This window comes from Gorilla gorilla, chromosome 6 (assembly GCF_029281585.2).
Source record: "Gorilla gorilla gorilla isolate KB3781 chromosome 6, NHGRI_mGorGor1-v2.1_pri, whole genome shotgun sequence".
Taxonomy (NCBI): domain Eukaryota; kingdom Metazoa; phylum Chordata; class Mammalia; order Primates; family Hominidae; genus Gorilla; species Gorilla gorilla.
The window spans coordinates 131,115,696-131,142,030 of record NC_073230.2 but is presented as its reverse complement, the minus strand read 5'-3'; the positions used below and the strand labels follow the sequence as shown (position 1 = coordinate 131,142,030).

The window sequence follows — 26,335 nt, the reverse complement described above, 5'->3', positions numbered from 1 at the left end:
GAGAAATACAATATTTTATACAAAGAATTTTTTTATAGCAACTCCATTTATAATAGCCTGGAAACAACCCAAATGATGAGCAGAGAAATCAACTGAAATGGAAATGGGAAACTCTTCAACAACAAAAGACTATACTGATACACACAAAATATGTATGAATCTCAAAAACACGATGCTGAGTAAAAGCTGACACATTGTAAAAGAGTACAATTGACCTTGAACAACATAAGTTTGAACTGCATGAGTCCGCTTATATTCATGGGATGCAAAATCCACCTTTATGGGGGGCCACCTTTTCATACAGGCAGGTGTCACAGGACTGACTGTGGGACTTGAGTATGCCCAGATTTTAACATATGTAGGGGTCTTAGAACGAACCCCCTGCATATACTGAGAGACAACTGCTTAAAATTTCGTTTATATGTAACTTTAGAAGAACTTAATCTATAGAGAAAGATCAGTAGTTGTGGAGACCAGGAGTTGGTGAAATACTCTGTATCTTGATCATGGCGGTAATAACACAGATGTGTATATTTGTTAACAGTTACCAAACTATACATTTTAAATGGGTGCATTATGTTGTATGTAAACTATTTCTTTATAAGTTGACTTTAGAAAAACGACAAAAGAAAATTTGGTAGGGATGTGTTTTGCGGGTGAGGATGGGGAATGGAGGAGCATGGAAAGTTCTTTCCTAAAAAGAATAAGGAAAGAATGGATGCTCAGGTCTTTGCTGCAGGGATGCTGAATTTTAGCTTTCTGAAGAACATCCAAATTGAGACAGACATAAAAAGGTGGCTGGCTAAGTTTTGAAATCAAAAGGAAGATCTGTTTTCAAGAGAGAGACTTGAAGTCATCTGCATATAGATAGTACTTGAAATTTAGGACTAGATGAGATTACCTAAGGGACAAATGTAGATATGGAAGAAAATAGAGCCCAGGACATAATCCTGAGGGTGAATAATATAAAAGAAATTGCCACAGGAAGAGGATCCTACAGAAACGTAGGATTAAAAATTTCAAGTTGGGATGCTGAGGGGCACTCTTCATTTCAACAAAGAAGAGGTCTGCATTGCCAAGTACTTCTGATCTGATCTACAATGTGTCCACTGAGTTTAGCTATTTAGGTCACTAAATAGATGATGGGAGCCCTAGGGTTAATGGTGACTTTGTTTTTGTTTGTTCATTTGTTTTTGTTATGGGAGGCATGGGAGCATGTTTAAATGCTGATAAGAATGAAGCAATAGGGAAGGATAGTGAGGGGAGTAACTCAGTAATAAATTCCTTGGGTGACAGGAAGGGATGGGATCGGGAGCCAAGGTGGAGAGATTAGCCTTAGATAAGAAGAGGAACATTCTTCCTATTTTATCAGGATTGAAGGTGGAAGGAATAGGTGGGGATGCATTTGGGTTAGCGCATTTGATGGCAGAAAGTTGAGAGGATGGATACAATCTACTGAGGCCTCTTCTAAATCTGAGATGCGTGATCTGTGCTTCTGCAGGGCACCATGCAGATTGGAGAATGAGCAGAGAGAACAGCTTAAATTCTTCCCAACTAATAGTCTTTCTATTGGTCTGATTCTGTAACAGGAATGATCAACATTTTACATGGAATGGGTTTAAGGCTCCTTGCTTTGGGACATCACACACCTTTTATGGTAAGAGATGTTTATTTCGCTTATTTTTTTGAAAACACATCTCACACCTTAATAATAAAAAAATGCTGAGCTGGTGGACTAACTTGAGTTGTGTATGTTTGTTTTCAGCACATTGGCATGGCTCATAACTACAGGAATAGCAGTCAGGCTGTGCAAGCTGTTCGTGATGCTGGCTATGAAATATCTTTGGGTTTGATGCCTAAGTCAATAGGACCCTTAACATTTGTGTTCACAGGAACTGGTAATGTTTCTAAGGTAAATTTTACCTGACTTCCTTTTGTAAAACAATCCAAAACTTTGAAACTAACCCAAATGATGTGGGCAGGCATTTTGTGGGTATTTCAAATGGACTGGAGATTCTATTTTAGGCACTTTTCTTACCAACGTATTTTTCTCATAGTGAAAAGTAGTAACGATCTAAGTATGTGTGTATGTGTATGTGTGTGTATATATGTGTGTGTGTGTATGTCTAAGTGTATATGTGTGTGTATATCTATACACATACATACACACATATAGCTTTTAGTTTATTGCTAGCTATATGAGTCTTGGAATACTTTTTCTTCCTTTCTTTTTGTTTTTTTAAAAGAGATAATTCAGCCGGGCATGGTGGCTCACGCCTATAATCCCAGTACTTTGGGAGGCCGAGGCAGACGGATCACCTGAGGTCAGGAGTTCGAGGCCAACCTGGCCAATATGGTAAAACACCACCTATACCAAAAATACAAAAATTAGCCAGGCATGGTGACGCACACCCATAATCCCGGCTACTAAGGAGGCTGAGGCAGGAGAATCGCTTGAACCCGGGAGGCAAATGTTGCAGTGAGCCGAGATTGCACCACTGCACTCCAGCCTGGGTGACAGAGCGAGACTCTGTCTCAAAGTAAAATAAATAAATAAATAGATAAATAAATAAGATAATTCATTGTTAACAGTGTAAAGGTCTGTTCTGAGGGTGATCTGTTTTACCTCCATCACTAAAATGTCCACGAGTTTGAAAGTGACCTCACGATATCCATTTTTTAAGACTACTTGGAGTTTTGCAAACAAGATGTTAGGAAGATTCATTTGAGACTGGAATTCATGCTTTCTTCCTTCTCTGGTGGTTTTAAGAATGTGTTTGTAATCTCCTATAGAAACTTGTCATTGTAAAATAATTCCTTCTTCAAAGAAAATATTTTACAAATAGGATATCATTCTTATTATATTGTGAGGTAAGCATCTGATTATTTCTTTTGTAGGAAATATAATTTCCCCATTTGAAATAATTTCTGCAATGGATCTAAAATAAATGGAAATATTTTTTCCCTCATTTCTAAACACTCTTATTGATACTCTGAGTAGCTTAAGTAAAAAAGAAAAAAATTAAAGCCCTTTCTAAGTGTGCTGTTCAAACAGGAATAAAAGCTAGCTAGCAGGCTGGTTGTAAGCAACTCATCTGTATTTCTGTGTTGCAGTCCTGGTTGTAGGGAAGGCAAGTGGAGCTATGTAATTGTTGGGAAAATGATCAGATCTTTGCAGAAAACCATGTTGGTTCTTTTTCTATTGATTTTTGGATTTTTACTCATGTGTTATTTGTAGGGAGCCCAAGCAATCTTTAATGAGCTACCTTGTGAATATGTGGAGCCCCATGAATTAAAAGAAGTTTCCCAAACTGGAGGTAAGGGACAGGAGATGACTAACTTTTAATGTTTTTAACAGTCTATGTTATAATATTTTATCACCATAAATTTTTATTATTTGTCACCCACTTTACTAATTTCTTTCTCCTTTGCAAGACCTCAGAAAAGTGTATGGGACGGTGTTAAGTCGTCATCATCATCTTGTCAGGAAAACAGATGGTGTGTATGATCCTGCAGAGTATGACAAACATCCTGAGCGCTACATAAGTCGTTTTAATACTGATGTGAGTATCATATTCACCTTTTAAGTTGGTTGCTTATGATACAGTGTAGGTAGGCTATTTTCAAGGAGAGAAATTATGAATTGTACATTGGCTTTCAGTTTTCCTGTTGTGAGTCCTTTGGGTATCATGAGTTGGCCTTTGGAGCTATCATCTTTTAGAGTATTTGGAGTAGTCTTGCTTAGTGCTTTTGGTGGTTTCTGTGGATACACTCTTTGTTTCACTGTCTCCATTTCTGCTTCAGGTCTACATGTGCCCAATAGCTCTAAGCGATTTCCTGTGCGTTACTGTTTTCTGTATTTATCCTGGACTAGTTAGCACTGTGGGCAGAGCATAATGCCTATGACGTTTGGTCTCAACATGGCCACAAATTGCAACCATAATCTCAGCCAGCCATCTTGAAATGCATGCCATTGATTATCAGGGTGAGGGTTAAATAGCATTCCTATAAAAGTGCAGACCATCCCCACTGTATGAAAAAGCTATTATACTTACAAATCAAATCCTTCGATGCGACACACATCTTATAAGAAATAAAATATATTTGTGTGTTCTATAGTCATTGGCCATGCAACATTCTTCCCCCAGATAAACTAACAAACCAAAAAATACATAAAACAAAAAATGCATGCATTTATTGTGAAAAAGAATGCTTTAAATAATTTTAAATATGTTTGACCAACATAGCATTTTCAGATTCTGGTATGAAGTTTAGCCCTTATGGTATTTCAGATTCTGGTATGGAAGTTTAGCAGGGCATGTTAGGGAAAAGAATTCTTACCTTCAGCTTGAGATGTTTGAAGAAGAAAAATTATGAACATAGTTTCAAACTGAAAAATTTGGAATCTAAGAAATCTTTATTCCTTCTCATTTCCCCAATCACAGAAGTATTGGTGATTGGATGCATCCTAAAACTGATACTGACCTAGTTGCCGTGTATGCATGTATGTAGCACATTGCTCCATAGAGCTTACAGATGTTATCCGATTTAATCTTCACAGCATTCCTTTGAGGAATGGGGTGCGTATTATCCCCATCTGGCAAGTAAGAAAAATAGAGCCCAGGGAAGTTGACGTAGCATGATTTAGGTCATACCCTACTGATATTAGAGCTGGAAATATAATTTTAGGTCCACCATTTTTTGTTTGTTTTGTTTTTGTCCTTTCATTTTTCTTCGGCATGCAATACATTATAGAATGAACACACTAATGTATTTATCGTCATATATTTCTCTGTCATAGGGTAATTCTATACTGAAATCTGGGTGGCTATTTAATATCTTTGCCTCAAAAGATGGACACTGACATGGACAATAAGAAAATCAATTAGAAGTTACATTTAATTATTTCTCATAGAATTTACTGATAGCTTTCTTTCAGTATACTGTATTAAAATAGGCTATTTTCTATTTTCTTGAACCTGGAACTTGCATTACAGATTGCACCCTATACAACTTGCTTAATTAATGGAATCTACTGGGAACAAAACACTCCTCGCCTCCTAACCCGCCAAGATGCTCAAAGTCTCCTGGCTCCAGGCAAGTTCTCAGCTGCTGGTGTGGAAGGCTGCCCTGCATTACCACACAAGTAAGGACTCTACTTCAGCAACGATAGTAGTTTTGACCAGCTGCTTCCATTATTAGAGGATCAAATATCACATATCACAGGACTTGATTTCTAATGACTACTTCTCTGCCTTATCTTTCTTGACCTCTTGGCAGTACTCAACACTGTTAACCATCCCTCCTTCTTTTTTTTTTTTTAATTTTATTGTATGTATTTATCTTTAGAGATGGGGTCTTGTTATGTTTCCAGGCTGGTCTAAATCTCTGGACCCCAAGCAGACCTCCTGCCTTGGCCTCCCAAGGTACTGGGATTATAGGCATGAGCCACCATGCCCAGCCCACCTCTACTTCTTGAAACATTCTTCTTTTGTCTTCTGTGATGCCCCATGCAACTCTGAAGCTATTTCCTCAGAGAAGTCTTCTCTTGTTTCTCCATTCTCATCTCTATCTCTAGTCTGTTACTCTGTTTTTTGTTTTGAAATTCCTCATTTATTTTCTGGTGTTTATGATTTTTCTCCCTCTTCCTAGAACTTAATCTCCTTGAGGATAGGGGGTCTCTTTCTCTTGGCCACAAGCACCTAGTACGTTGCCTGATATATAATAGGCATTGAAATAATTATTAAATATTGAATTAATTAATTAATATTTGTGGAAGAGTAAAAGATATGTTTGCTTTTCTAGGCATGTAACTGGCATCAAGTAAATGTCAAGGGAATGCTAGGAGCAACAACATCACCGGGGTTTAAAAGAAAGCAGAAGCATTGGGCACAGCAAACCTTAAAGGGAGGAATGAGGAGAACAAGAATTCCAAGTGAAAGGACTGGTGCTTAATAAATATGGAGCTACCAAAGCATATTTAGGGTGCTGAATGTGTCAGTCTAGCTCTACATTGGTTCATGTATGCAAGTGGTAATTGGAGATTGGGCAGAAAAATTGTAGTCAACTTTTTGAATGCTGGACTGAAACTTTTGTTCATAATTCTAGAGATTTCTGTGTAACCACATGTAAAACTATACAGTACTAAGCAGGGTGGAGGTAGCATAATTGAACCTTTCTGAGTTATTTAGAGATAACTATGTTAACTTTAGTCTGTTAATGATTTCTCTAGGAAAGCAATTTTCTGCTTTTGTTTCCTTTTTTCTTTTCTTTCTTTCTTTTTTTTTTTTTTTTGTGGAGACTAAAATTCATACTGGGAAGATTCTCTGTATCACAGAACAGTGCAGAGTCCTGAAGAATGAGCTATAGGAAAAAGACCCCAAAAGCCTGGAAAATATTTGGGATCCACATTGAAAATTGTTCCAAACTCCTTTTTTTTTAGTCTTGTTGGAGACTTCAGAATTTCATCCTCTCATCTAAGTATTGATGTAATTTTCAGACTCGTGGCAATATGTGACATTTCAGCTGACACAGGAGGGTCTATAGAGTTTATGACTGAGTGTACAACAATAGAGCGTCCCTTTTGCATGTATGATGCAGACCAGCATATTATTCATGACAGGTGAGTTTGCTAAAGTTGTTAGATGATATTCGTCACTTAGTTACATTGATATACTACTCTAAAATTATCAGTATTTTACATCTTTATGAAGTTATGAAAATTTGGAGAGATATACTCAAACATACTAAAATTTGGCGAAAAAACATGCACATTTGAATACACACACATACACAAATATATTTAAATGTGAGACGGGTTGCTGAAGAAGGAAAGCGTTTTGTTTGAAAAGTTTTGTTTATTTTCACGTATACTTTTATACAAAATTACAAATGATAATGAAGCAAATATAATGGAGTAGACATCTGGAAAAGTCAGAACTTACAAATAATGTTTTGTGCTTCTGAATAAACCACATTGCTTCTTTTAGTGTTGAAGGCTCGGGGATCCTGATGTGTTCCATTGACAATTTGCCGGCACAGCTCCCAATTGAAGCTACAGAATGCTTTGGAGACATGCTTTACCCTTATGTTGAAGAAATGGTAAACAGACTGGTAATATCAGTAACAACACTGTGGCTTTAAATTGAATAATGGAGTAATTCTGTGAATGTTCTGGTCTTCTGTATCTAAGAAATCTGCTGTAAAATGAAATGCCAGCCCTTCCCTGAAATACTTACTGATACTATTTTATTTGACATATTCTGCTTACTTGTCTCTTGGGGTATATGATCATATCACTGCCTTCATGCTTAATTACAATTACATCTCTTTCCCATTATAGGTCTTTTATTAAGAATGTTCACCACGTGTGAGATAAAACATGCCTTATTTTTAATTCTTTGCCATCTATGTCAGTTCATATTGGGGCACTCTTATTATGCCATAATAATCAGATCTGAAAAATTAGAAATATAGAACATTTTTATTGGGTTCTGGTCACTAATAGTTAAGTGACAGCTTATGTTGAGGTCATGTATTTTTCTTCTGTGATCATTGATTAGCTAATGAAATACCATGTTATCTAAATTCCATTTTCTTTATCAAAGAAAATTTTTCTTATTTCAGTTTTTATCCTAAGCATTCATAGCCTTCCTGCTTTATTTTTATTTCAGACTGTCTGCCTCTGCCAATGATTCCAATATAAAGAATGGCTCTTGCTCTTTTCATCTATATCTTCCCTCATAAGCTCTTACACTAAAATAGAACAATAGTTAGTGGGGCAAGAATAAATGAAATTTCCAGTCTGTGATCTTCTTTTCTTTCAAATAGTATTCCATTTTGACCCTTTCTTTTTCTTATTGGAATATGTCAACAGGGAGATGTAGCAGGCTTGAGGAAATGCAGGCAGCAGGCACTGTCATGGTTAGACATGCTATTGCACCTACTAAGTGCAGGAAGTGTTCAAAGTACTAAATATATTTTAATTTTAAGTACTCATGAGAACCGTATTAGGTAAATACCATCATTAAATCCATTTTACACATTATAAAACAAATACAGAGAAGTTAAGGACGTGTTGCTGATACAGTCAGTGCTGGATCTGCAATGTGTCTGGAGTTGGTGCTGAGGGATTAAAGAAGCAGGAGAAGGAGAGTACAAATGCCAGGCTTTGCTGGAGACATCAACTTGCTTTATAACCTTGAGCAGGGCACTCACTTCCTTTCTGAGCCTCAGATATTTCATCTGTAACATGAGGTGGTTGTAATGAATACATAATCTTATTTTATTTTATTTTATTTTTTTGAGACAGAGTCTCGCCCTGTTGCCCAGGCTGGAGTGCAGTGATGCAATTGCGGCTCACTGCAACCTCCACCTCCCAGGTTCAAGCGATTCTTCCTGCCTCAGCCTCCCGAGTAGCCAGGACCACAGGTGTGTGCCACCACGCCTGGCTAATTTTTGTAGTTTTTAGTAGAGATGGGGTTTCACCATGTTGGCCAGGCTGGTCTTGAACTCCTGACCTCGTGATCCACCCACCTCGGCCTCCCAAAGTGCTGGTATTACAGGCGTGAGCCACCGCGCCCAGCCATGAATACATAATCTTAACAGTTTGTCTACTTCTAAAATTTTATAATGGTAAATGTTTAAGTGGCCAAACTGTATGTATATAAAAAATACAATAATATATTTACCAAGATGTTTACCATTTTTGATGTTCTTCATTCATTTCCCTTTGGCATCATTTCCCTGCAGACTGAATAACTTAATTTATCACTTCTTACAGTACAGGTTTGCTGATGACAGATTCTCTTAGTTGTCCTTTATCTGAAAATGTCTTCATATTCTCTATTCTGCTAATCAGACATTTCTGTGCATTTTTAATTTCCGATGTTCTATTTTCAGTTCTAGAATTTCCATTGGGTTCTTTTTTAAAAATTTTGTGTTGGTATTTTCTCTTTTTCTGCAGAGCGTTTCTATCTTTTCATTAATTATGAGTGTATTTTTCGTTATTGCATGGAACATAGTTATAAAAACCACTTTACAATGTTCATCTCATACTTCCAACTTTCTGGGTCAATTTGTGGTTGAACTTTATTGATTGTCTTTTCCTTTGAGAGTTGGTCATAGTCTTCTGGTTTTCATAGACTGAATAATTCTGGATTATGGCCTGGATGATGTGGATATTATGTACATTTATCAAATGCATTTTCTGTATTCATTGAGAAGATCATTTTTTCCTTTTCTCTGTTAATATGTGAATTGTGTCAATTGGTTTTCAAATATCAAACTAACTTCACATTCTTAGGATAAATCCAACTTGGTTGTATGTTAACCTTTTATTTATGACTAAGTTCAGGTTGCTAAGGAATATACCAACATTTATTAATCTATTTTACCATTGGTAGACATTTGGGGTTGTGGAGATATATATATATATATATATCTCCACATTATTTTGTTGAGTTTGCACATAGATTTATCTTGTTTAGGATTATTAACATCTATGTTCATTAGAGAGCTTAATCTATAACTTAATTTTATTATAAGGTCTTTGTCAGGTTTGGATATTAAGTTTATATTGAAAACAAGTTAGAGAGTATTTCCTTATTTTTGGTCTCAGGAACATTTTACATGAGATTAGTGTTAGTTCTACTTGATACAATTCATTAGCAAAACGATTTGGGTTGGTAGCATTTTTGTTTGTTTCTTTTTTTAGTTTTAAGGGTAAGTTTTAAAATTATAGATTACATTTTATTTAAAAACTTAAGAATGTTCAGATTTTTATTTTTCTTTGTCAATTTTGGTATGCTTATTTTCTAGGAATTTCATCTAAGTTGTAAACTTTATTGTCTTTTTTTTTTTAGTAATAACTTTATTAACTCTTTAATAGATTCTGTAGTGATTTCTCTTTTTCCTGATGTTGGTTGGGTATGCCTTCTGTTTTTTCTTAATCTGTTTTACCTGGAATTGATCAATTTTATTAGTCATCTCAAAAAATCAGTTCAACTTTGGTGATCATCTCTATTTTATATCATTTTCTGTTTTCTTAATTTATAATCTTACCTATACTATATTCTTTATTTTACTTTATTGAGAGCTTAGTTACCCTTTCTTTTCATAACTGCTTGCAATAAGTGCTTAGGTAATTGTTTTCCTGTGTTTCTCTTTAGCAATATGTGCATTTTAAAGCCATTAGATTTACTTTGAGTACAGCCCATTTTTGATTGTATTATCTGTTGTTTTGTTCTTTGACTTTCTTGTATATTCTGGGTATTACTTCCTTGTGAGACGTATAGTTTGCAAATACTTTCTCCCATTCTGTTGTTTCTTCACTCAGTTGATCTTTTGTTTGTTTGTTTTGCTGTGCAGAAGCTTTTTAGTTTGATGTAATTCCATTTGTCTGTTTCTGGGTTTTGTGCTTGTGCTTTTGAGTTCTTATCCAAAAAATTCTTAACTAGGTCAATGTAATGAAGCATTTCCCCTATGTTTTTTTTTCTTCTAGTAGTTTCATAGTTTTAGGTCTTCCATTTAAGTGTTTAATCCATTTTGAGTTGATTTGTTTATATGATGAGAAATAGGGGGTCTAGTTTTATTCTTCTGAATGTAGATATCAAATTTTCCCAGCACCATTTATTGAAGAGACTCTTCTTCCCTTAATGTTTTTTCTTGACACTTTTCTCCAAAACTGGTGGATATAGATGTGTGGATTTCTTTCTGGGCTTGCTTTTCTGTGCCATTGATTTATGTGTCTGCTGTTATGCCAGTACCATGCTGTTTTGGTTACTATAGCTTTGTAGTATATTTTGAAGTCAGGTAGTGTGATGCCTCCAGCTTCGTTCTTTTTGCTAAATATTGTGTGACGATTTGGGGTCTTTTGTGATTTCATACTAGTTTTGGGATTGTCTTTTCTATTTCTGTGAAGATTATCATTGTTTTTTTTTGTTTTGTTTTGTTTTGTTTTGTTTTGTTTGGTAAGGATTGCCCTGAATTGGTAGATTGCTTTGGGTAGTATGGGCATTTTAACAATATAAATTCTTCCATTCCATGAACGAGGGAATATCTTTATATTTGTTTTTGTTTTCTTCAATGTCTTTCATCGATGTTTTACAGTTTTTAGTATAGAGATCTTTCATCTCCTTGGTTAAATTTATTCTTATGCATCTTATTTTTGCTGTGGCTATTGGAAATGGGATTTTTTTTCAGATTGTTCACGGTTGGCATATAGAAATGCTACTAATTTTTGTATGTTGATTTTGCATTCTGCAATTTTACTAAATTTATCAGTTCCAACAGTGTTTTGATGGAGTCTTTAGGGTTTTCTATATATAAGATTTCATCATCTGCAAAGAAGGACAATTTGACTTCCTGCTTTCCAATTTGGGTACCTTTGTTTTCTTTTTTTTTGCCTAGTGACACTGACTAGAACATCCAGTACTATGTTTAATAGTAGCATCCTTTTCTTGTTCCATATCTTAGAGAAAAAGCTTTCAATTTTCCATGATCAGTATGATGTTAGCTGTGGGTCTGTCAAATATGGCTTTTATTATGTTGAGGTATGTACTCTGTATGCCAAATTTGATGAAAGTTTTTATCATAAGGTGATGTTGAATTTGTCAAATAATTTTTTCTGTTTCTGTTGGAATAATCATATGGTTTTTGTCCTTCATTCTGTCAATGTGATAAATTATGTTTATTAATTTGCATATGTTGAACCATTCTTGCACCCCTGGAATGAATCCCATTTATTATGGCGAATGCTCTTGTAAATATGCTGTTAAATTTGGTTTTCTAGTATTTTGTTGAAAATTTTTGTATCTATTTTCTTCAGGGATATTGGCCTGAAGTTTACTTTTTTTGTTACGTCCTTGTCTGATTTTGGTATCACGATAACACTGGCCTTGTAGAATTAGTTTGGAAGAATTTCCTCCTCCTTGATATTCTGGAATAGTTTGAGAAGAATTGGTATTAAATCTTCTTGAAATGTTTGGTAGAGTTCAGTAGTGAAACCATCAGGTCCTGGGCTTTTCTTTGATGGGAGACTTTTTATTACTGATTCAATCTTGCTGCTTGTTATCAATTCGCCTATTCAGATTGTTTATTTTTTTCTGGTTCAATCTTGGTAGGTTGTATGTATCCAGGAATTTGTTCATTTCTTCTAGGTTTTCCAAGTTTTTGGCATATCATTGTTCATAATGCTCTCTTATGATCCTTTGTATTTCTGTGGTATAAGTTGTAATGTCTCCTTTTTCATCTGTGGTTTTTTTTTTTTTTGAGTTGTGGATGATTTGTTATGCAATATTGTTGCAGAAGCTAATACACACTTAAAAAAAACTTTTAGTTTCAGGGGTACATGTGCAGGTTTGTTCTATAGGTAAACTTGTGTCACGAGGGGTGGATGTACAGATTATTTCATCACCAGGGTATTAAGCCTACTACCCAATAGTCATTTTTTCTGCTCCTCTCCCTTCTCCCTCAGGAAGGCCCCAGTGTGTGTTGTTCCCCTCTATGTGTCCATATGTCCTCATCATTTAGCTCCTGCTTATAAGGGAGAGCATGCAGTATTTGGTTTTCTGTTCCTGCATTAATTTGCTAAGGATAATGGCTTCTAGCTCTATCCATGTTCCTGCAAAAGACATGATCTCATTCTTTTTTATGGCTTCATAGTATTCCATGGTGTACCACATGTTCTTTATCCAGTCTATCATTTATAGGCATTTAGGTTGAGTCCATGTCTCTGCTATTTACAATAGCGCTCCAGTGAGCACTCTTTACAACAGCATGTGCATGTGTATGTGTCCTTATGATAGAACATTTTATATTCCTTTGGGTGTATACCCAGTAATGGGATTGCTGGGTTGAAGAGTAGTTCTGTTTTTAGCTCTTTGAGGAATTGCCACACTGCTTTCCACAATGGTTGAACTGATTTTTACTCCCACCAACAGTGTATAAGCATTTGTTTTTCTCCACAACCTCACCAGCATCTGTTATGTTTTGACTTTTTAGTAATATCCATTCTGACTAGTGTGAGACGGTATCTCATTGTGGTTTTGATTTGCATTTCTTTAATTATCAGTGATGTTGAATTTGTTTTCATATGCTTGTTGACTGCATGTATGTCTTCATTTGAAAAGTGTCTGTTCATGTCCTTTGCCCAGTTTTTAATGGGGTTGTTTGTTTTTTCTTGTAAATTTAAATTTTCATAGAAGCTAGATATTAGACTTTTGTCAGAGCATAGTTTGCAAATATTTTCTCCCATTCTGTAGATTGTTTACTCTGTTGATAGTTTCTTTTGCTGTGCAAAAGCTCCTTAGTTTAATTAGATCCCATTTGTTGCATTTGTTTTTGGTGTCTTCATCATGAAATCTTTGCCAGTTCCCATGTCCAGAATGGTTTTGCCTAGATCATCTTCCAGGGTTTTTATAATTTTGGGTTTTACATTTCATTCTTTAATCCACTTTGAGTTGATTTACACCATTTTATATGCTGTAAGGAGAAGCGATCCAGTTTTAATCTTCTGCATATAGCTAGCCAGTTATCCCAGCACCATTAATTAAACAGGGAGTCCTTCCTCATTGTTTGTTTTTGTCAGCTTTGTTGAAGATCATATGGTTGAAGATGTGTGGCCTTATTTTTGAGCTCTCTATTCTGTTTTATTGGTCTTTGTGTCTGGTTTTGTACGAGTCTTATGCTGTTTTGGTTACTGTAGCCCTGTAATATAGTTTGAAGTCAGGTAGCATGATACCTCCAGCTCTGTTTTTTTTTGTTTAGGATTGCCTTGGCTATTCTGCTTCTTTTTGGTTCCATATGAATTTTAAAATAGTTTCTTTCTAGTTCTATGAAGAATGTCATGGGTAATTTGATAAGAATAGCATTGAATCTATAAATTGCTTTGGGCAGTATGGCCATTTTAATAACATTGATTCCCCTTGAAAACTGGCAACAAGGATGCCCTCTTTTACCACTTGTATCCAACATAGTATTGGAAGTCCTGGCCCAGAGCAATCAGGCAAGAGAAAGAAATAAAAAGCATTCAAATAGGAAGAGAGGAAGTCAAATTATCCCTTTTTGCAGATGACATGATTCTATATCTAGACAACCCCATAGTCTTAGCCCAAAAATTAAGCTGATAAACAACTTCAGCAAAGTTTCAGGATACAAAATCAACATACAAAAATCACTAGCATTTCAATACACCAACAACAGTCATCTAAAATTTTATTTATTTGAGTCTTTTCTCCTTAGGCAGACACGGGGTTTGTTGATTTTGTTTACCTTTTCAAACAAACTCTTTGTTTCATTGATCTTTTGTATTTTTTTAAGTCTCTATTTTGTTTATGTCTTCTCTAACCATCATTATTTCTTTGTGTCTACTAATTTTGGGTTCAGTTTGTTCCTGTTTTTCTTGGTCCTTGAGGTGCAACATTGGGTTATCTGAGATCTTTGTTCTTTTTTGAAATAGGCATTTCAAAATTGCTATAAACTTCCTTCTGAGTACTGCTTTTGCTGTATCCCATAGGTTTTGGTAGGTTGTGTTTTCATTTTCATTTGTCTCTAGAAATTTTTAAGTTTCCCTTTTAGTTTCTCTATTGACTCCTTGATTGATGAGGAGTATGTTGTTTAATTTGCATGTGTTTGTAGTTTCCAAAGTTTCTCTTCTTATTGATTTCTAGCTTCATACCATTGTGATCAGAAACAATACTTAATATGATTTCAATTTTTTTGAATTTGTTAAGACATATTTTGTGGCCTACCATATGGTCTATTCTGGAGAGCATTCTATATGTACTACAGAAGAATGCGTACACTGGTGCTACTGGATAAAAAGTTCTATATTTATCTATTAGGTCCATTTTGTCTAAAGCACAGTTCAATTCCAGTATTTTCTTATTAATTTCTTTCTGGTTGATGTTTCCATCTTTGAAAGAGGGGTATTGAAGTCTCCTACTATTATTGTTTTGGTATCTATTTTTTACCTTCATGTTGATTAATTAATATTTGCTTTATATATTTAGGTGTTGCAATGTTGAGTGCACATGTATTTACAATTGCTATGACTTCTTAATGACTTGAGCTCTTTAATAATGACTTTCTTTGTCTCTTGTGAAAGTTTTTGTGTTAAGTTTTTTCTATCTAGAATAAGTATTGTCCCTGTCCTCTGTTGGTATTATTTGCAAGGAGTATCTTCTTTCATCCCGTTTGAGGGATGAAAGCCTATGTGCATTCTTAAGGTGAAAGTGTGTCTCTTGTGGGCAGCATATAGTGAGAGCTTATTTTTTTTTCTCTTTGCAACTTTTATTTTAGGTTCAGGGGGTACATGTGCAGTTTTATTACATGAGTAAATTGCATGTCACTGGGGTTTGGAGCACAAATGAATTCGTCACTAAAGTAGTGAGCATAGTACCTGATAGGTAGTTTTTCAGTCTTCACCCTCCTCCCATCCTCCACCCTCAAGTATACCCTGGTTTCTATTGTTCCCTTCTTTGTGTCCATGCGTACTCAGTGTTTAGCTCCCACTTATAACTGAGAACATGTGGTATTTGGTTTTCTGTTCCTACATTAATTTGCTTAGGATAATGGCCTTCAGCTGCATCCAGATTGCTGCAAAGGACATAGTTTCATTGTTTGTTTATTTTTGAGGCAGTCTTGCTCTGTCACCTAGGCTGGTGTAGTGGCACCATCTCATTTCACAAACCTCTGCCTCCTGGGTTCAAGCAATTCTCCTGCCTCAGCTTCCCCAGTAGATGGGATTACAGGTGCCCACCACCAAGCCTGGCTAATGTTTGTATTTTTAGTAGAGACAGGGTTTCACCATGTTGGCCAGGGTGGTCTTGAACTTCTGACATCAGGTGATCTGCTCACCTTGGCCTCTCAAAGTGCTGGGATTACAGGTGTGAGCCACTGTGCCTGGCCAATTTCATTCTTTTTTATGGCTGCATAGTATTCCATGGTGTATATATACCACATTTTCTTTATCCAATTCACCACTGATGGGTATCTAGATTGCTTCCATATCTTTGCTATTGTGAATAGTAGGGCTTTGTTTTTTTAATCCATTCAGCCACTCTGTGTTTTAATTGAACAATTTAATCTGTTTACATTCAGAGTAATTATTGATATGCCAAGGACTTACTACTGCCATTTTGTTAATTGTTTTCTGATTGCTTTATAGCTTATTTGTTCTTTTTTTCCTCTCCTTCTGTTTATCTTTGTGATTTAGTGATTTCCTTTAGTGCTAAATTTGTATTCTTTTATCTTTATCATTTGTATATCTGCTTTAGTATTCTGCTTTGTGGTTACCACAAGGCTTACATAAAACGTCTTATAGTTATAATAGACTATTTTATACTAATAACAACTTAAATTCAGTTGCATACAAAAACTCTAGACTTCTACCCTCCCACCAGCATGTGTGTGTGTGTGTATATATATAGTATATGTAGTATATATATACACATATATATGTATATGTATATATATTCATATTTCTTTTTTACCTTTCTGAGTTGGGTGCAACCAGTTAATATTTTTTGATGTCACAATTTACATCTTTTTAGCTTACATATTTCTTAATACTTTATTGTAGCTATCATTATTTTTGACTGTTTTGAATTTTAACTTCCATCCTAGAGTTATATATACCTATGTTTTGCAGAGTGCCATAGTAGTATCAGGGTATTCTGGGTTTGATTATATATCTACCTTTACCAGTGAATTTTTTTACTTTTATATGTTTTCATGTTAGTAATGTTCTTTTTTTCTACTTGAAAAACTCCCTTAAGCATTTCTTATAGAGCAGCTCTAGTGGTGAAGAATTCCCTAAACTTTTGCTTGTCTGGGAAAGACTTTATTTCTTCTTTTTTTCTGAAGGACAGCTTTGCTGTGTATAGCATTTTTGGCTGGCAGTTTTCTGTGCATCAGCACTTTGAATATATCATCCCATTCTCTCCTGGCCTGCAGGATTTCTACTGAGAAATCTGCTGATAGCCTAATGGAGATTCCCTTATATGTAACATGATATTTTTATCTTGCTGCTTTTAATATCATTTGGCTTTGGTTTTTGACAGTAATTATAAAGGGACCTCTTTGGGTTAACTCTGTTTGGAGATTGTTGAGCTTCATATATTTGGATGTTCATCTGTCTTCCAAGGCTTGAAACATGTTATTTTTCATTTATCAAAAATTTATATTCACTAATTTTAAAGTTTTACATTTTTTAAAAAAGTTATCTATATTGTCCTTTTATTTTTTGAACATATTAATCACAATTTAGAATCATTTTTGTTAATTCCATTACACTTCTTGGTTCTATTTATGTTCCCTGTTTTTTTCCTTGGTTTTTATGGTTTTCAGTAAATTCTTACCTTTCAATATATTTATTTATTTTTGGTTGAATGCTAGACATTGCATATTCAAAGTTTTAGAGATGACTCGAGGCTCTGGATGTTGTGTGATTTTCCTCCAGATAATATATTCTTTGTTTTGGGCAGTGAGATAGACAAGGGTAAAGGTTAGGAGAAATTCACCTAAATTCAGTTAGGATGAAGTAATTTAAATCTAGGTTTCAGTCCTTTGGAGAACTGACCTTTTTCAAATTACCATTTATTTTAGATACATGAAAACCATTTTCTATTTATTTTAATACAGTAAATAAATTCTCTGTTACCAGCACCTTCTAGGAACATTTTTCTTGTTCTTAGTTGGGTGAGTGAGCTAGATCTTAACCTATAGTTAGGGAGGAAAGATTGTCTCATTGGCTCTTCCCTGTCCACCAGAAACAGCAATGCTAACTTATATGCCATTACTTCTTGGTAGTATATTCAAGAATTGGGTTCTTTGAGAGGGACTAACTTATATACCCATTACTTCTTGGCAGTATATTCAAGAGTTGGGTTCCTTGGGAGAAAAGAGGAGGACTAGAAGGTTGCTGAAATATTAATATGAGACATCTTACTTTTTTTGTTGTCTCTGACTCAATTTTGCAAGATAATGTGAAGAGGGTGTGAATGACTTTCTAGGTCTACTCAGTCAAGTCACTTTTGCTACCACCTTTGAAATGCTGATGTACCTATCCATATAACTACTAATACTGATACTGATCTGAGGGAGACCCCTTACTGCAGGGTTGGTGGCCTTCTAAGTGGAAAACCTCATTCTCTACTCCTAATAGAACAGCTTGAACTTTTGGAATGGAGTAGAGGCCCTTGAAGGGAGGACTATAGCTATAAAGCTTGTGAAGATATTTGACAACATGCTTAATATGATACATTTAACTGGTTGGAAAGGATAAGCTTTTTTGTGTTCACAGCAAGCAAAGATGATTATAATCCAATTTTAGTTTTAAAATTGGGACTTGTGCTGAAACACCATAGTCTTGTGGGCAGAGTTGATTGCTTGTAGAAGACTTCTATTAGCAATCACTTATACTCGGTGATCCTCAGAAAACTGTTTCTTAAATTCGTTTTTTCCCTTGATTAATATTTTAATATGGATACAAACACCAAGAGGCCTTCTTTGCAGTGTCATTTATCTCTTACAAATCTCATTTTCCTTTCAGATATTATCAGACGCGACACAGCCTCTTGAAAGTCAGAATTTTTCTCCTGTGGTGAGAGATGTAAGTTATGAGAAGAATATTTTTTCATAAATGTATTTTTTTACTACCATTTTTGCTCTCTTCTCTCTGTTTCTCTCTCTCTCCATCTTTGTCATTCTGTCTCTTCTCTATCAGTCATGAAACCTTGTTTGTAGGACTAAAATGTGGATACTAAAGAAATGTCTTGTGTCATATACATTTAGGCAGTGATTACATCCAACGGTACATTACCTGATAAATATAAATATATCCAGACACTCCGGGAGAGCAGGTAAGTATTGTTCAAATCCTCTTGTTTTATACATTTATTCTTATCTTGGAATTCATGAGTATTTTTTAATGCTTCAATGGGAGTTCTTAATATTAGGTTTGTACACTATATAAATTTTGATAATGTTTGAAAATGTGGGAAATCCAAACTAAGTGGCTGGCTGAAACCACTGTGACTGTTTCCCACTTAACAGTAGTATAGCATCATTTTGGCTTTCTAATAGCCTGTGTAGACGTATGGGTAAGCAAGCAAAAATCCAAAAGGATTGTCCTTCAGGTAGCTTCTTGTTTTTCTCTAGCTTTTGATACATGATCATGCCTTGGTTATTTTCTCAAAGGAAAGTGAGCACACTAGCCTTTCTATGGTGCTTTCAGTTTGGGTTTTAGTTGAGGATTTGGACTCTCTTTTGTTTAGTATAATGTTCAGGGAAGTGAATTCGTGGTTACAAATTAAGAGAGTTGTGAATAAACATTGATGAAAGTAAGAGGTAGTTTTCTCCAGGGATTCTTATTAGGGAGAAGGTGCCAAAAAGTAATGTAGCAAATCTACTCAAGAGAATAGTTACTTTAGAAAGGTCTTTAGCTAAGGCCCTTGTTTCCTTAATTGATTTTACTAAAGTTTGAAAACATTGATTTTATTTTTTTGGAATATTCTGGTCTCCTCCAGCCAATTGCCCTTGATCTGTGTTTATATCTACTCTGCTGGTCTTTTCACATTAAAAAAGGAACCCATGTACTGAAGTCTCAGGAGAAACCAGAGTTGGGAAACAAAACAACACAACACAACTGTTTTATCTTCTTTTTCAGTGGTTCTACCTACAAGCAGTTAACAAAGAGATCTGCCCAGATCAAGCGTACTATAGTTAGGCTTTTCCATATGTGCTGGTTTGATTATAGTTACTTTTTAATGTGTCAGTGAAATATACTGGCATAAGACACTAAGTATTTACTTTTTTTCTTTGTGAATAAGAGAAGCTAGCTCTATAACCCTGTAGGAGAGTTTCTTACAGGTAAAACTTCACATCTGTTTGTTTTTCATAGCTCTATGTTTTGGTTCTCATCATCCGATGGTCTTTTACACTACTGATATTAGTGACATGTCTAACATGACTGGTCAAGATGATATCTTCTCTCTTATGTGTCATATTTCATGAAGCAGCAGGTTTACTTGGCTCTGATTGCTAGAACTTGCTGCCCTCTTTCCTGATGGAAACTTGTGCCAAGATACTGATAACAAAGGTTGCATTTTGAAAGGAAATTTACTTTATATTGAACCCTGCCTTATTCTTCTCTTCTTTTCATCATTTAGCACGTGATTATTAACCTGGAGTCTGGGGTTTGGGGGTACTGATGGGCTGGACAGTATTAGAATCTAGGAGTGAGTTTCTGTTTTGAGCATTTGGTATTTGGAATGTTTTAATTATACAAACTATAGAAAATATTGTTAGACAGAAAATATAATAACCGAATAATAGTGGTTCTCTCTGGAAGGTGAAATGGGAGACGGTAGTAGTTAAATGAGACCTCTTCACATCAGTAATATGTGTGTTGGGGTACAGAAGGACAGGAATTTTTTATACTTATATTTATTTTTATTTGTTAAAAATTAATGAAAAGTTTTTTGAGTTAATGTTCAAGAGACATTATGGCCTAAAGATTCTAAATAACAGAGCCTACTTCAGTCCCTGGCACTAGGCCATTTCTATGGTTTCATGTTGATAACAGGGAATTTGATTCAAAAAATATTTAATGAGTAAATTCCATATTTAAGACAAAACGTGCTGAGCATTAATGAGTTTGTAAAGATGGGTAAGTCTTAGATGCTGCCTTGGAGGTCACAGTTTGTGGGAAAGACAGAAAGTCATCTGCCTGGAAGGTATTAATATAAATTCCAGCAGAATAGACTGTTCAAGAATTAAAATAATGCTTAACACTAGTCTTCAGTTTCTACATTTAACCCATGGCATGTGTGACTCAAAGTCATGGTTTTGCTATTTTCAAGTGACTCTAAAGATATATGACAAAACAATTTCTAATATGGATAATAATATTCTCTTCCTCAAATTGTTGTCTTCTGGGACTGTTGTGAGGAATAAATAAGGTTTCCAAGGTAAAACCCCTTGCATGATTTTGAACCACATCTTCTGGAAGGATAAAATGTGAGACCAAATTACTCAATCACAAGTAAGCCAAGAAAATGTCCAGCATCTGCACCTCACTAGTAATACTGGGAATTCATGAAATACATCTATACATCTGTAGATACATATCTCAGAGATGTCAGGTCTATTGTTCTTCATTGTACAAAATGTAAAATAATTAAAGAAACATGTTGATATAGGGAACTCATTCATGTTGAAATTCTTATTTTAAGTAATGTGAAGAGAAAATGTTGCTTCATTATTTAGGTTTTAGTATGATTTGTGGAATGCAAGATTCTGTTATTTAAAAAAAAAATTTTAATTAGCCCCTTCCCTTTTTTTTTTTTTTTTTTTTTTAAATAGGGAACGTGCTCAGTCACTTTCAATGGGCACCAGGAGAAAGGTTTTGGTTCTTGGATCTGGCTACGTATCTGAGCCTGTATTAGAATATTTATCAAGAGATGGCAATATAGAAATAACAGTAGGTAAATAAGCCCTAATTTTTGAAGAAGAAAAATGTATTTTATAGCGTGTTGACGTCTACATTTTAGAAGACTACTTTGTTTCTGAAATTTGAAAATTTATTTTTGGAGATGTTAAAATATATTTTACTCTGACATATCTAAAAATGTGACTTTTAATTACTGAAATAGGATCTGACATGAAGAATCAAATTGAACAGTTAGGCAAGAAATATAATATTAATCCTGTTAGCATGGACATTTGTAAACAAGAAGAGAAGCTGGGCTTCTTGGTGGCAAAACAGGATCTTGTCATCAGGTCAGTATCTGGCAAGAAATGAGTTTCATATTTTTGTTGTTATTTCTTTTCTCTTATTTTTCTTTCTCTTTCACTTCTCCTGTCTTCATACTCCTTTGGAGTAAAGTTTTTAATTGAAGTATGGGTCCAGAAGGTGCACAAATCATAAGTATATAGCTCAATGAATTTTCACAAAGTGAACACATTCTGTGACGATTATTTATGTCAGGAAACAAGAGTATCAGTAATTCCCCAGAAGCCCTCCTGGTGCCTCTTTCTATTCACTTACCCCATCCTCTAAGGGTAAACACTATCCCGGCTTCTGATATTTAGTTTCTGCCTGCTTTCAGACTTCATATAATTGGAATCATTCAATATATCCTCATTTGTGGCTTCCTTCTTCCATTCAATGTTGTGATTACAAGAGTCATTTGTGCTATTGTCTGAAATGATAATGTATTCATTCTCATTGCTGTATAGTATTTCATTATGTGAATATACCATTATTATTTATTTGACTACTATAGATATTTAGGTTATTTCTGGATTTTGGCTATTATAAGTCACACTGCTATACACATTTCGGTATTTGTCTTTTAGTGACCATTTCACCAAAACAGTAATTATACATTTCTGTTGGGTATGTACTTAGAAGTGGGATTGCAGGTCATAAGGTATTAATGTTTTATATACTTAAGTGTCTATTTTATCCTTTGGAGTTATAAAGCTTAAATGAAATAAGTAGATTATTTAGCCTTATGACCATTTTAAGTCTCATCATAGCAACAGATCTTGAAATACAGTATTAGTAACAAAAATGCAGATCTAACATCTAGACACAGAATTACATGAGATTCACTTTATAACTAAATTTGGTTTGGATATTTGAGTACATATGTACACAAAGAAAGGAACAACAGACATCAGGGCCTGCTTGAGGGTAAAAGGTGGGAGGAGGGTGAGGATCAAAAAACTACCTATTGGGTACTATGCTTATTACCTAGATAATGAAATAATCTGTACACCATACCCCCATAACATACAATTTACCTGTATAACAAACCTGCACATGTACCCCTGAACCTAAAATAAAAGTAATAAATAAATAAATAAATAAATAAATAAATTTGGTTTTGAAATGTCAAAGTGATGAAAATAGTCATTCATTCCTAGAATTTTCCCAAGATGAGAAGAAGAAAGTTATCTGTTCCCTCATAGTGATTACCTAGTCACTTTCACAGATCAGATTCAAATTGTATCTTTGGAGGAAGTTCTGTGATGTTCTGCTTTAAAAAAAAAAAAGCAGGCTTGGAAAACATATAATGAAAGGTAGTTCTGTCGGCTGGCATTTTTACATTTCTCTTGATATCTTTAAATACAGGCTAACTTTATGCACTTAAAATGTTACTCAATTTATATAAATGTTATGAGCATTAATTTTTATTTAGAAAAAATTGACTAATGACCAACTGAACCTCTCTGATATTACCATGAAAAGAAATTCTGATTCAAAATAGAATGATCTAGCCTTCTGAGTAGAACAATAATTTATTTTGCCACACAGAGGTACCTAAATATATCATTTTTAATTAAAAGTAAAATAACATGATTAAATCCATTTGGAACAGAATCTGAAATAAAATGTGACAAGATAATGGACAAAGACATCAATCTCTTAATATGTCCAAATTTTAAAATTTAGCAAACAAGTGGCCTTCAATAGGATTTAGCATTAGCAAAATCTGTTTTATATTTAATGTTTTCTCATTTGGTGTATTTTCTACGCTGAATAATGGTAATGCCATTAAACAATGTTATCCTATAACATTCCTTAAATTTTTTTTTTCTTTTTTTTGAGACAGTCTCATTTTGTCACCCAGGCTGGAATGCAGTGGCACAATCTTGGCTCACTGCAACCTTCACCTCCCAGACTCAAGTGATCCTCCCACCTCAACCACCCAAGTAGCTGGGACTACAGGCACATGCCACTATGCCTAGCTAAAGTTTGTATTTTTAGTAGCAATGGGATATCACCATGTTGCTCAGGCTGGTCTTGAACTCCTCAAGCAATCTACTTGCCTCAGCCTCTCAAAGTGTCAGGATTACAGGCGTAAGCCACCATGCCTGGCTAATTGTTTTATTTTTTAAGTTGGGGAAAGAATGTTTTGATATAACCACAGTGATAGGGACTACAAAAAAATGAGTAAAGAATATGTTTCACAAAAAATGTTTAGAAATATGTACAATTCTCATAGTTATAATTTTTCAAATTTAGTTTTTAATTTAATACAAAGTAGTAATTGATTTCAATGTTTCTTTGAAAATTCCACATGTATTTTGTGTGTATTTTTCACAAGTGACGTTTTCGACCTTTTGGAGTAATTGGGTTGGAGTCAACTTAAATAATTTAAGAGTATGTCCCATTGAGTGCTTACTGTATCATATTTGAGACGAATTATGAACTCTAATCCCTTCGTCTAAAAAAGTACCACAGGCAAAGTCCTATCATTCTACTTCTCAGCCTATTATAAGGCCAAAGTTTTAAAATATTATTAGATCTTGGTAAAATTTTGATTGAGCAAGTTTAATATGGAGAATGTGATTTAAAAATTTCTGTTTAACCTTTAAGATGATGACATTGCACATTTTCTATTAATATTTGGTTCTAATAGTTTTGCGAGTATTTTGCTCAGTGGTTTCCAAAAGTCTACTAAATTTGTTAGCAGTAATTATTTTTGATTTAAGGAAACAAAAACACAGAGACCAGGAGCTTTTGATACTGATAAAAGACATACACAATTTTGTTCTACATTATAATAAATTTAAATAGCAATACTCTATTCTATTGACCTGAGGAGGAATAAATGCCTGAAAAGTGGTTTTATTGTTTTTTTTTTTATGAAGTAGAGAAAATCTGAACTATGCAGAATGAATTTGACAAGTACAATGGTATGGTGTGACATTGTTTCTGTTGGTTTTTATTTTTTTTGTTGGTACTGTAGACAGCTTTACCAAATAGGCATTAAAAACAAATTAAATATTATCATGTAATTAACAGAGTATTTTATTATTCCTAGAATAGAATATGGATATGCTCATTTTTATAACACTCATATTTATGAAAATTTAATTTCTTTTGATTATGCAGTCCCAGAGCCAAATTATTATACCACAGCCAAATTTGTTGAAAACCGAATCAAAGTTGAGCTTTGAGTACAGCATCATCCATTGTTCACCATGTGGATTTTTAGCCATTTTGATAGCATTTACACTGATCAACACCGTTAAAGCCTATCTCCTCTTTGGACCCTTCCTGGAGTCTACTCAATAATGTAATACATTAGCTGTAGAAATATAGGGATGAATGGAGCAAATTCCATTAAATGTTATAAAGATATAACTGGATGCATGCAGAGGAAGGATATCTGGCTTTGGGGAAATCTGGGAAAGCTTTGTGGAGGAAAATAACTCTTTAGAAATTTCTTAAAGGGGCAAGTATAATTTGGATTGGGGTTTTCTGTTGTGGGCTTTCCACTAAAATAGGGCTGCTGTTCTTTTTACCTTCACATCTTCCAAATGGCTATCAGGAAGTGTCAAACTAGGTCAAGATGGCCCATGTATTACATTATTGAGTAGACTCCAAGAAGGGCCCAAGGAGGAGATAGGCTTTTATGGTGTTGATCTGTGTAAAGGCTATCAGAATGGCTAAAAATCCACAGGGTGAACAACAGATGATGCTGTACTCAAAGCTCAACTTTGATTGGGTTTTCAACAATTTTGGCTTTGGGATTATAATTTGGTACTGGGACTGCATAATCACAAGAAATCAAATTTTCATAAATATGAGTGTTATATAAATGAGTATATCCATAGTCTATTGTAGGAATAATAAAATACCCTGTCAATTACATGACAATATTTAAGTTGTTTTTTATTGACTATTTGGTAAAGCTGTCTACAGTACCACCAAAAAAATAAAAACCAACATAAACAATATCATACTACACCATTGTACGTGTCAAATTAATTCTACATACTTCAGATTTTCTCTAGTTCATTAAAAAAACTAAATAAACAATAAAACCACTTCTCAGGCCTTTATTCCTCAACAGGTCAATAGAATAGAGTATTGCTATTTAGATGTGATAACAGGGTGAATTTATTCTGTGGCCCACAGGAAGTCATTGATCATGTCTTTCCAAGGGAATATTTATTTATTTTACTTTCAACTTTTATTTTACAATCAGGGGTTACATGTGCAGGTTTATTATAAAGGTATATTGTGTGATTCTGAGGTCTGGAGTATCAATGAATCTGTCACCAAGTAGCAAGCATAGTACTCAGTAGGTTGTTTTTCAGCCCCTGCTCCACTTCTTATCTCTTCCCTCTTGTAGTCCTCAGTGTCTATTGTTTCCATCTTTAATTCCATGTGTACCCAGTGTTCAGCTCCCACTTACTTGTAAGTGAGAGCCTGTAGTATTTGGTTTTCTGTTTCTGTGTTAGGTCGCATAAGATAATAGTTTCCAGTTGCATCCATGTTGTTGCAAAGAACACTATTTCATTCTTTTTTATG

At 34.6% G+C, this 26,335-nt stretch overlaps 1 protein-coding gene across 6 annotated transcripts in view; it reads left to right on the top strand.

The window, feature by feature from the left end:
- The window catches only part of AASS (aminoadipate-semialdehyde synthase), a 69,466-nt gene that overhangs the window by 24,098 nt on the left and 19,033 nt on the right, over positions 1-26,335 (top strand). For 3 of the 6 annotated variants that reach the window (XR_004070994.3, XM_031013215.3, XM_063708753.1), the window contains exons 5-15: positions 1,590-1,657; positions 1,766-1,912; positions 3,239-3,317; positions 3,436-3,563; positions 4,998-5,146; positions 6,443-6,622; positions 6,990-7,113; positions 18,554-18,613; positions 18,796-18,863; positions 21,367-21,488; positions 21,657-21,783. Coding sequence is in view for 5 of the 6 variants with exons in the window: in XM_031013215.3 (XP_030869075.1) it covers positions 1,590-1,657; positions 1,766-1,912; positions 3,239-3,317; positions 3,436-3,563; positions 4,998-5,146; positions 6,443-6,622; positions 6,990-7,113; positions 18,554-18,613; positions 18,796-18,863; positions 21,367-21,488; positions 21,657-21,783 (1,252 nt within the window). In the remaining variant the exon portion in view is untranslated. The remainder of the gene's footprint in view (positions 1-1,589; positions 1,658-1,765; positions 1,913-3,238; positions 3,318-3,435; positions 3,564-4,997; positions 5,147-6,442; positions 6,623-6,989; positions 7,114-18,553; positions 18,614-18,795; positions 18,864-21,366; positions 21,489-21,656; positions 21,784-26,335) is intronic. The other 3 variants (XM_031013217.3, XM_031013218.3, XM_031013216.3) reach the window with 3 other exon arrangements.